Source organism: Mixophyes fleayi, chromosome 8, assembly GCF_038048845.1.
Source record: "Mixophyes fleayi isolate aMixFle1 chromosome 8, aMixFle1.hap1, whole genome shotgun sequence".
Taxonomy (NCBI): Eukaryota; Metazoa; Chordata; class Amphibia; order Anura; family Limnodynastidae; genus Mixophyes; species Mixophyes fleayi.
Window position 1 is genome coordinate 31566322 of NC_134409.1, and position 14433 is coordinate 31580754.

General features: G+C 39.3%; 1 protein-coding gene and 1 long non-coding RNA gene across 3 annotated transcripts in view; one reads left to right on the plus strand and one right to left on the minus strand.

Moving 5' to 3' along the window:
- Positions 1 to 268: 268 nt before the first annotated feature.
- LOC142099149 (uncharacterized) overlaps positions 269 to 14433 on the plus strand; it is a 33469-nt gene continuing 19304 nt past the window's right edge. Inside the window, exons 1-2 of the long non-coding RNA XR_012678483.1 lie at positions 269 to 477; positions 9361 to 9406. This is a non-coding gene — a long non-coding RNA (uncharacterized LOC142099149). The remainder of the gene's footprint in view (positions 478 to 9360; positions 9407 to 14433) is intronic.
- The window catches only part of LOC142099145 (ranaspumin-like), a 151223-nt gene continuing 143237 nt past the window's right edge, over positions 6448 to 14433 (minus strand). The window contains exons 12-16 of one of the 2 annotated variants that reach the window (XR_012678479.1): positions 13253 to 13318; positions 12432 to 12485; positions 9599 to 9654; positions 7777 to 7856; positions 6448 to 6638 (exon numbers count right to left, since the gene is read on the minus strand). Coding sequence is in view for 1 of the 2 variants with exons in the window: in XM_075182321.1 (XP_075038422.1) it covers positions 9610 to 9654; positions 12432 to 12485; positions 13253 to 13318 (165 nt within the window). In the remaining variant the exon portion in view is untranslated. The remainder of the gene's footprint in view (positions 6639 to 7776; positions 7857 to 9598; positions 9655 to 12431; positions 12486 to 13252; positions 13319 to 14433) is intronic. The other variant, XM_075182321.1, reaches the window with a different exon arrangement.

Below are 14433 nucleotides of genomic sequence, written 5' to 3' on the forward strand. Positions count from 1 at the left end.
TAGCGGAAAGACAGAGTTCTTGAGAACACCCCAAGACATTAAGCCTTTTTGTTCTCATTTAGGTTTGATAGAGATAGAACTCCCAGAATGGCAACAACAATTTGCCCGACCACAGCCAGCTTGTTGTAAGTAATTACCTTGCCATTTGCACCTCCGACCACTAGAGATCTCTGTATTTTTCAAATTTGCCCTTATCCAAGATGGCCAGTTTGGAATCAAAGAGAAACCATCTTGGATCCTGTTTCCTGTTTGGTCCTATAAATGGCACTTCCTGGTTAAGACATATGCTTGAGTATTCTGCTTGCTCAGCTCCTGCTACCTGCTATTCTACCTTGCATCTCTGACTACCTGCTTGTGTACCGACCCGACTAACGTCTGGCTAACCGCTTGTGTACTGACCCGGCAAAACGTCTGACTATCCGCTTGAAAGTAGCCATATACTTTTCTTTTTTCCATAACAGTCATATGGATCTTGAGGTATGCCCTTACATGTGATATTTGAGAATGTAAAACTTTTTTTGTCCTTGATTAGAATTATCTGTGATAATTGTAAGTGAAGTCAAAAGTAAGATAACCCAAAGATTAATACCTCAGATGGCTCAAGAGATGAACAATGGTTTCTGATGTGAAAAGTTCTAAGTTTGTGTCTCTGAAAAATACTGTGCTTGGCCTGATGATGATGATAATAAATGTCTTTATTTGTAATTTATGGTCATTATCGGTACTTTTGAGTTATATATATATATATATATATATATATATATATATATATATATAAAATTTCAATGTTGTTTTAAATTTGCAATTGGTGCTCTATATTCCGATTGGGTGTAAGTGGACCCCTATGCCTTGTTGAAAGCACAACTTAAAAGAAGGTGGTTGGATTATTAGTGTCCCACAATGGCCTGTGAGTAAAACTATTGTCTTTGATGGGAAAGGTCTAAAGTTCTAGTCCTAAAGAGCATTATTTTGGAAAAATGATCCAATGTGGTTTTAATTTTGTGCATTTTTGCACTATTGTTATATACATATTTTTTCTTAAAGTGACATAATGGTTTATGTTGTGTTTTAAATTGTTTAATATCCAAATACTAGTATTTTCCGCACTATAAGGCGCACCGGATTATAAGGCGCAGTCTCAATTACAGGGTCTTGTTCTGTACTTAACCCATACATAAGGCGCACCGTATTATAAGGTGCATGCTAAAACATACGGTCTACAAAAAAAATAGGTAACGGAAGCAAAACAGTGAGTGAGTTGAACTTTATTAACAATACACTCACATTATTTTTTAATCAATCTTCTCCCACAAATCCATCAAAGTCCTCATCTTCTGTGTCTGAATTGAACAGCTGGGCAGTTTTGCCATCAAACATGCCGGGTTCCCTCTCATCATTGTCGGAGTCAGTTTAGTTGTCAGGTGGCTGTTCAGCAATGATGCCGGCTTTCGCGAAAGCTCGGACAACAATTAAAGCAGATACCTTAGCCCAGGCATCCACAATCCATTCACATATGGTGGCGTAACTTGCCTGGCGCTGCCTCCCAGTCTTAGTAAAGGTGTGTTCACCGTCTGTCATCCATCGCTCCCACGCCGCTCGCAACTTCACTTTGAACGCCCTGTTTACACCAATGTCTAGAGGTTGGAGTTCTTTTGTTAGTCCTCCCGGAATGATGGCAAGCTCCGAATTCATTTGCTTCACTTGGTTTTTCACAGTAGCGGTGAGATGGGCGCGCATGGAGTCGCAGATCAACAGGGACGGTGATGGTGGAAAAACCATCCGGTCTCTTTACATACATCTCTCTCAGCCACTCTCTCATCTTCTCCTCATCCATCCAGCCCTTTTGATTGGCCTTAATGATGACTCCGGAAAGTATGGAAACATTTCTTTTGGCAGTGTCTTCCTCTTAAAAATGACCATAGGTGGTAGTTGCTGTCCATTACCGTGGCAACCAAGAACAACAGTGAAAGCCGACTTCTCATGCCCCGTGGTGCGTATCAATACCATGCTGTTCCCCTTTTTCTCCACAGTATGGGTCACGGGGATGTCAAAAGTGAGGGGGACCTCGTCCATGTTGGTGATGTGGTTGGGCTGGATCTTTTTGTCTATAATCTTGTTACTGCAGTAGGTGCGGAAGATGGCCAGCTTTTCTTTGTAATCCGCTGGCAGTTGCTGCGCCACGGTAGTCCTTGCGCGGATGGAGAGATGACACCTTTTCATAAAACGAGAACACCAAGACGGACCTCCTTGAAAGTGTTCGATACTCATGTCTTGTGCTATCGTGGTTGCCTTCAGTTGAATGGTGACTGTAGAGACGCTTCTCCCAGCTGTTCTTTGTTCAATAATCCATTGCTCAAGTTGGTCTTCTAACTGTGGCCACCTCGCTTTGTTCCCGCGGAAACTCTGTTTCGTCTTCTTAACTTGGCCCAGTTCATTTTCTTGCTTCCTCCACTTCCGAACCATAGATTCATTTATGTTGAATTCTTTCGCAGCTGCTCTATTTCCATTTACAACCACGTAACTGATGGCCTGTAGTTTGAATTGTGCCTCGTAGGCATGTCTCTTCACTGGTGCCATTTTCGGGGGCCCTTAGACAAACCAGCGTACGTAGTGTACGTATTACGTCCCTGTGTCAGCTGGAAATGGTCCGACAGTCAATCAAGCGGAGCACTTACCAAAGTCACACAACAACAATTTAACAGTTTTGGGAACTCAGTGCACACATAAGGCGCACAGGATTATTAGGCGCACAGCCATTTTTGGAGAAAATTTAAGTCTCTTAGGTGCGCCTTATAGTGCGGAAAATACGGTATATGTGATTTTATCTTTACACCAACTTTTTAAAATTGGAAACCTAGTGATCTGCTGTGTGCTTTTTTTTTTTTCTCTCTCTGATTCCACCTGATATTAATTATGTCCAGAATCCCAGATTCTAGATGGCCTTTTTAACGAAGTGGACCATTACTACTTTGCTACTCTTTATGGACACCACATTTTCGCAGTGGAGAAGCGTGTAAGAGATTTTATGCTTCATTTGCGTTTTTTAAAGTTTTATTTCTGGATGGACTTATTAACACCTCACTACCCCTGCAGCTGTAATTAAGAGTTTTATTTGTAACACCGGTCCTTATTTACAAAGGTGAGCGGATATTGCCGCAAGAGTCTGCAAGCATTGAATGTTAGAGAAAATCTCTGGCCAGAGAATTGCTACAGAAGGCCCTATAGGTAAGAATATCCTGCTCACTTCTAGGAGACTGATTAAAAAGGAGCCAGCAGGAGGAGTTATTTTCATTTCACACTAAAGGAGGAATTGGAAGGTTGGTTACCAGCGGTTGGCAATTAGCTGGAATATTCAAGAAAGGTCTGTTTTAAACTCATTTGCACTTTGAACTACATCAGTGGATTGTGGGCATCAAGAGCCTAGAATTTATTAAAGTATAAGTGGCTAATGATAAGATGTTTTAGTTCATTACTTTTTCAACCGGATTTCAAATTGTCTGAACTATTATCAGACTGCATTTAACACCCATGCTGGTTTTCAACTGACTTTTTTTTTTTTCTGTGGGAAGTGTGTAATTGAGTTTCTGGGGAGTGCACCCCCCAGGATTGAATAAATAGTCATCCTAGAAATAACTTACAAGCGCTTTAAGAGGTGGATTTTTGTTATGTTTTATTCATGCTATCTGATAAATTGCAGTGGATGAGTATTTTATATGTTGTGGAAATGCAATGGATATGTGTTATTGATGTTTACTAACATTAAATTAACGTTTTAATTACAAATTGTTTGGTGCTTTGAAAGAGTCAGAGAACAGCATCTTTTCTTTGTCCCCCTTTCATACTATATCATGTTGTACTGCACCAGCAACGCGCACTGCATGGAGCCCAGAACAGGTGGGCCTTTGTGTGCTTTAAACATACTTACCAACCTTTGGTAAGTTAATGTCCGGGAGATCCCAGGCAGAGGGGCGTGGTTGGAGGGCGGGAGAGGCGGGGCGCAGCAATTTGCTGCATTTTGGCTCAGCCCCCCTGCAACAAAATGACGTTTTATCGTGGGGGGCAGGGCCAAAACGACGCGATTCATTGCAAACTGCGTCATTTTGATGATCAAGATGCCATATGCGGGATATTTGCCTGCTCGCCCGGGAGAAATACCACAATTTCGGGAGTTTCCTGGACATTCCGGGAGAGTTGGCAAGTATGGCTTTAAATGCCAGGGCTGATTTTTAGTCCCAGTCTGGCCCTGCCCACAACTGTCCCAATCTTCATTCTGAGCTACACTTATTCCACTTGTTACAGCTGTGACCTATCAATTAGAATTGATGCTGTCTCATGAGCAGGGCCCTGAATACCCTTCTCTTTCATTTATGAATTCAGTTTGTCTACCGAGTATGTCCTTGTTTTATGTATGTCCTCACTGTTTGGCACTGCGGAGCACTTTACTAAATCTACACTAATAATATTCTCTGTAAAGCAATGCATAATATGTGGGCACTATAAAGGTTAATAATTAGTGAAGTATGGTACAGGTTATAATAAAGGTTATAATAAAGGTGTAATAAACAGGTGAAGTATAGCGGTCTCCAACATGTATCCAAATGTAAACCTTTTCATGCTAAAAGGTTAGTTGCAGTAGAGATGGTCGTTATCATTTGTCAAAATTGTTGATGCTTTTATCTTTTTTTGTTACTTTTAAACATGGTATATAAAATTCATACAGTATACTTTAATTAAACCCCTTAACATAAAAAAAATTATGAGCAAGTATAATAAAAAAGTTGAAATCTGATATTTATCCTTATGCTTATTTCATACAAATAGATAAGATGTTGAGGTTTTTGCCTTGATGCCATAAATATTTGATATTTTAATGTTATCAACTTGTTATATATGGAGGGCAACAACTCTTGCCCGTACACGGTGGAGAGCAAGAGTACAGTGTAGATTATTGCAAAAAGGTAAATAACTCATGGTATAACATAGCACAAGAAGTTAAAATGTAGTAATATTTATGACATCATTTAGAGTAGACCACAATTTTATGGCCCACACATAGGTGTAAAATTATGACCATGAAAATGCCGGTGGTAGTCAGCATGTCGATGCCGACTACCCCGACAATACTTACCCCAATGCGGCGATCCTGAACGGCTACTTCACTTGGCTCCAGGACGACTGCTTTGACCGCTGACTTCCAGGGATCGGGACCAATGAAAAATCCGGCCACTCTGCATGACGTCACTGCCGACCGCGACGCTCTTCTCCTTGCTGTTCAGGTGCAAATGTAAGTATGCCCATACACAATGTACAACGCTAAGCAAAGTAGATTGTGTATGGGCGCATACTTACATTTGCACCTCAACAGCAAGGAGAAGAGCGTCGCGGTTGGCAGTGACGTCATGCAGAGTGGCCGGATTCTTCATTGGTCGCAATCCTTGGCAGTCGTCCTGGAGCCAGGTCCTGAAGTAGCCGTTTGGGGTCGCCACGTCAGGGTAAGTATTGTCTGAATAATGGCAGCCTTTATTCCGTACCCCACCTAAAAATGCAGCCTTACGCTTTTGTTTTAAGCTACAAGATATGTGCAACTCAAAATACACTGTAAATTTAAGTCATATTACCTCTGTGGTTTTATATTGGGAATCCCTTTGTATGTTAAGTTAAAAGTGAAAATGTATCTCTGCTGCATTGCTAATACTAAGTTAGAGCACACAAATGTATGTGACTTCGGGGGGAATTGAATTCCCCCCTAAGTACCACTGGGTTAAAACTATTACCGTTATTACAGCAGTTTTAACCCAGCTTTCAGGGAGCTGCGAGCAAAAAGCCGGTGTTAGAACTACCGTAATAACGGTAATAATGCACAGGCCGCGTTACTTTTAACAATAACGTGGCCAATTGATTATGCCCCTTAATATTTGCATATGTGTTACATTAATGCTCTAGTTTTCAATTAGGAATCCCTTTGCCTGTAATTGAATTCTCACAGTAACCATTGTAAGACATCAGTTGTATCTTATATTTTGCTCATTTGTTGAAAAAATGTAATTCAGAGATACTTTGTACATATAGGTTACATTTTTTCCTGGCTGGAGGTTTTAGAATTGATGTTAGTATGTGACAGATATCTTGTATTTTAACACTGTGAATTTTGAATTTGTTTTGTTGAGTTTAGTAGCAGAACTTTGTATCACAGCTGTTCATTTACATATATGTTTATTGTTTCCTTCATAATAACTACAACCCAGGGGCAGGCTGGGCTGGAGGGGACCTGTATTTTTTTCCCATTTAAAAATTTCCTAATAGGCTGCTGAGTCGAGTCTTACCCCCCAGGCTAAAATTTGCCAGCTCTCCCCTACTTCTATTTTTCATTTGGTTTTTTGGTTTTTAAGTATATAAGATTTTCTGATTAATTTATCTGGATTTTTAACTAAATAATTACAATACACATTTTATTAATTTGCAATAGATTTATTGATTAAAGAAATCATTCAGGAAATAAAGCAACAATCAACAATTCTCAAACATGGAGCATCCAATGAGAATGAGAATTTCAGAAAATCATTAATATTGAATTGCACAGATTTGGAATCAGCTTTCTCCCTTGGAAGGCGATGTGTTATGGTTGAAGTCCTCCGCATCTGTAAAATAATATTGAACAATATAAATATATTGCAGCTTGATCCAAGAATGAATGAATACTTAAGCTCATACTATAACATTTGTTGAAAACAAAACAGATCTTTAGTTGAAGTAGCTTAAATTTCTCAAAATGTCTATACAGTACATGCCTAGGTGTCATCCTCGACTCCTCTCTCTCCTTTGCCCCTCACATTCACTCTCTCGCCAAATCCTGCTGTTTCTAGCTTCGCAACATTGCCCGCATTCGGCCCTTCCTCTCCCAGGATGCCACCAAATCTCTCGTCCACTCTCTGATTATCTCCCGCTTGGACTACTGCAACCTTCTCCTTATCGGCCTCCCCTTCTCTCATCTCGCTCCCCTTAGATCTGTACTTAACTCGGCTGCTAGGCTTATTTTCCTCTCTCGCCGTTCCACCTCTGTATCCCCACTCTACCAAGCCCTTCACTGGCTCCCCTTCCCCTACAGAATCCTTTTCAAGCTCCTCACTCTGACTTACAAGGCCCTCGCCAACTCCACTGCTCCCTACATCTCTAACCTTATCTCTATTCACACTCCCTCCCGCTCACTGCGATCATCCAACGATCGTCGCCTCTCTTCCCCTCTGATTACCTCCTCTCACGCATGTATCCAAGACTTCTCCCGCGCCGCTCCCCTCCATTGGAACAAGCTCCCCCGCTCCATCAGAACTTCCCCTAATCTGTCCTCTTTCAAACGAACATTAAAAACCCACCTTTTCCTTAAAGCCTTCCAGTCTCATGCCTAAACTCCCACCGGTCGGCTACCTCTCTTTCTCATACCTTCTTCCCTTCTCCCCCTTCCTCGACTCCGTCTCCATTTCTCCCGTCTCTCCGTCTCATCCATGTGTCTGTCTGTCTTCCCCTCCCTTTAAATTGTTCACTCCTTTGAGCAGGGCTCTCCTACCTTCTGTTTCCATCACTTTTATCTGCGCTCTCCAGCTACTCAGCTCACCTCCTCTCAGTCCCTCTGCCCTCTGTCTCCTCTCGCTTCTCTCCGCTCCCCTCAGTGACTCTTTACCTGTCATCCGTGCCCACCCTCTTGGGCCATAGTTACCTGCCTGTACTCACTTTTCCCCTCCCTCCCTCTCTTTCATGCTGTGCCTGAGTTATAGTGCTTACTGTTACTTGTACTGTGCTGTTTCACTTTGTACTGTGCCATTGTTTGTCCTTGTACGGCGTTACGGATACTTTGTGGCGCCCTATAAATGAAAATTAATAATAATAATAATGTTAGTTTTGCTAGTTGTGGCTGATAATAAAATAAGAGGGCAAGCTAAACAGATATTTACATTTCTAGGTTACATTTCCATTGGGGACCTTAGACAGAAGTTTATTCTATGTGCTCTGAGTATTCTCATACTCTTCTATGCTGCATGACGGCTTCCTATAATGTGTGGACTGTGTCCTTGTGCAACAGTTACACAGCCAATTTTTGTGAATTCTGGAGCAGTTTCTAATGTTACTGTTGGACATTTATTAAAGCTTTTGCTCTGGAGAATACACAAACATTTCTGCACACAAGTGACACATTTATAAGTGCAGGTGTATCTTTTCTCCACCATAACGGGCATATTCAATTGTCGCAGGTTTCCGCTGCGTTAAAACTACTATTATTATTATTATTATCATTTATTTGTTAGGCGCCACAAGGTATCTGCAGCACCGCACACAGTACTAACAGTAGACTATACAGGGTGAAACCATACAGAACAATGAACAAAAAGTACCAATACTTCAGAAACTCCGGCTAGTCATATGCAGTAAAGAAGGAGCGGAAGAACAGGTATGGAGACAGGAGGGAAGACTGAGGGCCCTGCTCATACGAGCTTACATCCTAAGGGAGGGTAAACAGACCAGACACAAGAGGAGCCAGTTGAGGCAAGAGGAGAGAAGGGAGGACGAGCTAAAGGGAGGAGATGGGGGTTAAGTAGATGGTTGGTAGGCTTTGAGGTATTACGGTAGTAGTAAGCTGGATTTCAGCTCGCGGCTCAGGGAGCTGCAAGCTGAAATCCAGTGAGAAAATTACCGTGATAACGGTAATAGTCCGTGGAGCGCGAGATTATTTCCGCCGACAATTGAATATGCCCCTAAGGCTATTAAACATAGAAAAAAAATAAACATATGTAAATCATTTTTCATTTTGTGTCTAAACAGAATAAATCTATGCATTTGCAAGTATTTTCACCATTCTCATAAAGAATTTACTAAAGTTAATAAAATGAGTTTAAAAAAAAAAAGGACTCAACACGTGGGGTGCCCATCCTGAGATAAACACTTTGATGCATCATTGAAGTGTTTTTTTCTTTTTATATCCCTTTCTTACAAATTCCAAAGGTCATTTTTATCAACAGGCAAAGAGTCTTATTGCCAGTGACAATGAGCATTTCAGACAGTAATTGAGCTCATTATAACATTACATAATATACAAAAGTGGGTTATTGCCAGCAACAGTATTGCTATCAGTAGTAATATACATGAGTTTGCATGGGAAAGCCTATATAACAAGTATTGTGATAGTACTTAAAACTCTGCGATGCATGCTCTGGTATCACCATATCGGAATGGTGATAACAGAGCAAAACTATTAAAAAAAATGTGTTTATTTAAATATAATAGTATTTTACTGTATGAGGTTTTAGATTTTTTTTGCCTTTTTTCTTACCAAAAAATTTCCCAACTAATTTTTTTTATCTGTGCTTTCAGTTCCAAGCGATGTCTGAAGTTGAACACACACTGACCAACTGAAGATGTAAGTTATCCCTAACCACTCTGGGCCAGTATCACTGGGGCAGCAGAGAATCACTTAGCTTCTATGTTATTAAATTGCAGCAAAAAATAGATGTCAAATCAGGCTGCAGTGCTCCAGCAGAAGTGCAACATGGTTATATGAAAAGTTATATGTGCAACCTGTTACTTTAAGTGCTATCTGGTTTACACTTACCAAATCAGATTTCAACTGAAAAGTCCACCGCCAAATCTGCCACCTCCACCTCCAAGCTTACATGGAATAAATAGGATAGTATTATAAGCAACTTGAAAAAAACAAGTTGTAACATAAACAGTTATTCTAGTACATGGGGCTAAATAGACAGCCTACATTCATAACAGTCTGGAATACATTGTTTGTGATCTCTCCCTGAAAGCCATATACATTGGGAAAGTATGGCTAAGACTGTAGTTGGCTATACTAACGTCCAAGCCCAAGGGTAGGTAACATTTGCATAGACACCACCAGTCAGCTGTGAAGTTGCAGCTATCAGATTATTCCCATGTGATCAGATTCATGTGTGGCCCATATCACAGGGCTCCAGTGCTCTCTGATGGCAAATAAGGATGTATCATGCCACATTATTGCAGGGATTTATTGTAAGCTCCAGCTTTATATATGAGGATGGAACAGACACTTTATACCGTTATGATATATTCCAGATCAATATGTATTTAAAGAGTGTGAACATTAAGCATATTCTGGAAGGGATTGGTCATGACTCAACAAAAGGTAATTTATATAGCCAAAATAGAGACATTACTCCATAAATGCCATTTGTGACATTGTGCTATTATTCTCAAGCCAATGTACCCCTTTATATGGGTTAAGTACAAGGCTCAGGGCAAGATGGGGGCGAATGTGGAGGTACAAATGTCACTCATTATTATGGGGGACATGGAATGGGGTGTTTCTAGGTGTATGCTGGCTAACTGCAGGAAAGTGCCATATCTTGTGTTATAGGACAAGTTGCTTAAATTAACTTGATCAGCAGGAAATAGCACATGTAGGGGGTGTTACTGCTTTACAGGGTAGTCACAAATCTATTTATCCCCTGAGTTCCCTGATTTATACAGGTTCTGATAAGTATACAATCTCCCTATATGGGTTTATGGTAATTTGTACTCTCCATCAGCATATAGTTCCTCTCTATGCAGCCTATCTATGATAGCACTATTATATCAGACATAACCGTGTAAACCATATTGTCACAGCTCACCATTTATGCTAATTATGCTTCAGTGTGTATATCATACATTACTACTATACTCATAATTGTTACACTGTTACCATAACATGATTATGTGCTAAATGTTTGGACAAATAGTTTCCATATACTGTACTCATATATTTTTATAACAGTGTACACTGTGGGGTTTAACATTACAATTGTTATATTATTGTCATTTTAGTTGTACTTTAAGTAGTACATTTTTCATATATAATATTGGAAGGTGGACATGATGTATGTTTTGTAAACACAACTAAATCTGTGGTTGGTTTTCAGGATACCAGCAGTTACGCTGGTTATTTTATATTCTAATGTATGTGGCAGTAATAGGGAGACTCAATGGGATGGACTTTGTACACTATAAATGGGTAAGTACAGCTTTATTCATCCCAATACCAATGAGTCTCAAGACTCTTGGGAGAAGAAGGGGAGTGTAAATGCCCAGAACCCCCCTTCCTCCCTCCCAATGCAGGGACAAGGACTAAGTGCAGTTATTTATATCAATAACAGCAACCAAATTGTATCATAGAGCCACAATCGGACAAGAAGCCAAACATTGAAGCTTAGACGCTTTACTACCAATGAGAACAGGTTTACATGATATTATTGCCCGGTGTGTGTCTGCTGGACCAGATGATTGGTTTCCTATCATAGATTTGCTCTTTATACTATGTGCAGCCACATTTGTCGCTTTGAAGAGGGATAGTAAATAAAGAAGCTGTTTTCTTTATAATTGCTCCTGAGGCTTCTCACTAACAGCACAGGAGAGAAGGCAAATAGCAGATTGTTTGGGGTCTAAATGAGAGGATCATCTGGGGGCAGGGGGAAATAATAAGACTAAAAGGAGAAGAGAGAGAAATAAGAGGAGGAAGACAACAGAGAGCTGAGAGAGACCAGAGAGTTGAGGGATGAAGGAAAGGGCACATGAGACAAAGCATCTGGGGAGAACAAGGAAAACTGAGGGAAGAAAAGAAACTTGGTTGGGGGAGGGAGACTGGGTAGGAGAGGCCTTGGTGGATACAAGAGCATTGAGAAGAAAAGGTCTTTCCCTGGTGACAGATGAAATGTGCTGGTGCTGAGAATACAGTGTGAGCAGATGTACAGAACAAGCACAGCAGAAGAAGGCATTGGATCTGCTGACAGTGCTGGAACACGTGTGGCTGACAGCCTTGAGATAAGTGTGTGTTTATGTAAATGTGTTCAACAGTGTTCCGTAAATTGTTTACCAATAGTGTTTTCGTTAATGTACTGTTAGTGTAAATGTTGGTACTAGATAACATTTTACATTATGGGTCTGATTCAGAGTGAAGCAACCATTTGCATAGCATATGCTCTTAAAGTGAACATACATTACTGGGGCGATTCAGACCTCAGGGAAGAGCTGTTCTAATGTAGGTAATGTACACTAAGGGCTTGTTCGAACAATTGTGTATGGATTCAGTCTGGGACATAGATTCAGATACGGTTGAAAAAGCAGTTTTATTTGAGGATGTCATGGGCAGGTGTAAGTAGTGGAAGATGATGATGACAAACACCTGAACTAATGAACCGCTTGTAATTAAAGGTTTGCATATGATTCACTGACGCTTATTGAGAGTTTAATAGTCACCCAGCCATAGATTAGGATTTGCCAAGGGTGTTGTAGCAAAGATAAAAAGAGTTGTTGTTTTTGTACGTATGTCAGAGATTTCTGTCTGTAGATTATTTATTGATACTCATTAATGTTTGAATTTACTAGCAAATATTTTACAATATTATTTAGTATTTCACACTTACCAGAGTACACGCAGGGTCTAGTGTTGGCAGTTGCAGACTTGCAGTCAAAGTTGCCTGAAATAAAATTATACTCTATTTGAGTCTGCATAATAGACTTTGCAAAATAATTGAACTGTATAAAGTACTTTAACCATGTCATTGATTTAAAATATTGAGCTACCAATTTTTCACTATGTTATGACAAAATAAAATCATAACTTGCAGTGCTCTTTTTCCTAAATGGATTTGAAATTACTTTAATTTAATGTTTTTGGGTTTATAATGCGGCATGTTGGTTATAACAAAAATTACAATGGAACACCTACTAAAGGTAACTATTGGCTCAAACAATAAAACATAGCCAACATATTTCATGCCTGAACGTTGATTTTATTAACTTTGTTTATTACATAGTTTGATCCTGAGATAACATCTGCATTGCTAACATGTGGAATTCCCCATCATAGTGTAACTTGTAGTAACTGTGATACTGAATATTCAATGACTGATTTATAAGACTAAACGTAAGAGGCCAAATGACAACAATGCCTTCAATTTGTATTTAAATTACACCTTGAAATGAATACTTTCAAACCAAATTCGCAAATGTGAACTTCTTTAAACATTTTTTTATGGATTTTAAATGCAGCATTAAATGAAAAAGTTTGGGATTTTGAGCTAACTCCAGTTCTGTGAATTTTACTGCCTGTCTATTAATTAGATTTACACATGTGTGTTAAGACAGTAACCCCAGATTGCATCTCTATGTGATTACACAACATACATTGTAATTCAAACTTTATAGTGCAATAGTACCAAAATATAATGTACTTCATATTTACCACTAGACTGTTAATTGTATCGCGTAATTCTCCATCAAATAGTAGACCCATTTTAGGGTTTTCCTTCTGAAACATGATATTGTTTTAGTTATACAGCATAGTAAATCATATTGCAGACTCCACAAGAAGCATTATAATGTCAACATATAATGCAGCACTTTCCAGAGAATATTTAATCATTCACATTAGTCCCTGCTCCAGGGGAACTTGCAGTTAAACTTCTCTACCACACAAACACAGTAGGATCCATTTTGTCAGAAGCCAATAAGCCTATCAGTATGTTTTTTAGACTGTGGGAGGAAATCCTTGCACACTCCACAGATAGTGACCTGGATGAAATCAAACCAATTATCTCCAGAGCTATAAGGCAGCAATGCTTACCCCTGTGCCTTCATGCTGCCAAACGTAACATCCTTATTCCCGAAGGGCCTCTCTGTTTTTTATAATTAAGTCAACTATGTTTCTCTAGTAATTATTGAATATCAAATATTAACTTGTTTTGTCTTATATCCTTTCTGGAGATGAGTCCCATCTAATCTCTTCTACCCTATTTAATAAAATGGAATTCTCAGCAAGTTTCAACTTTTCACATAGACGGAGAAATGTATATTATCATACATTTTCCTTACACTTTTCTTGCTAAATATGTGTAATGTATGAATGTTGTATTATATCTGTTACTTATTAACTTTAGAAGTATAAAAGGTTCTATTTGTTTATCATCATGTACCATTATGTGCCTGCTCCTGTTGTAGACTGAAGGTTACATTTGGACATTCAAATTCACCAGAGTGCAATATAAATATACATTCCTCTCAAAAAAGTATTTTGACTAAGCAAGTTTGTCATGTGACCATCATAGCTACTATAACATGTCCCCACAAATCAGATACCAAAGTTATTTCCTAGTCACTCAACATCTACTCCTAAATTACTTTATTTTTACTACATCAACAGATTTGTCTTGTTTATTAAACTAAACCAATTCTTTTAAACTTAATCTGAACATAACTTAACCCCCAAAGTCTCTTTCCTGTATCCACTGCACGAAACCAAGTACATTATTACTTATTACTGTTTATGCTGATTTCTATTAGAGCTGCAAAAATACTGATTCATCCTCTTCATTTGCCTTAACTCTTGATGGGAATTTGACCAGCTATTTCATTTCTGTGCCATAT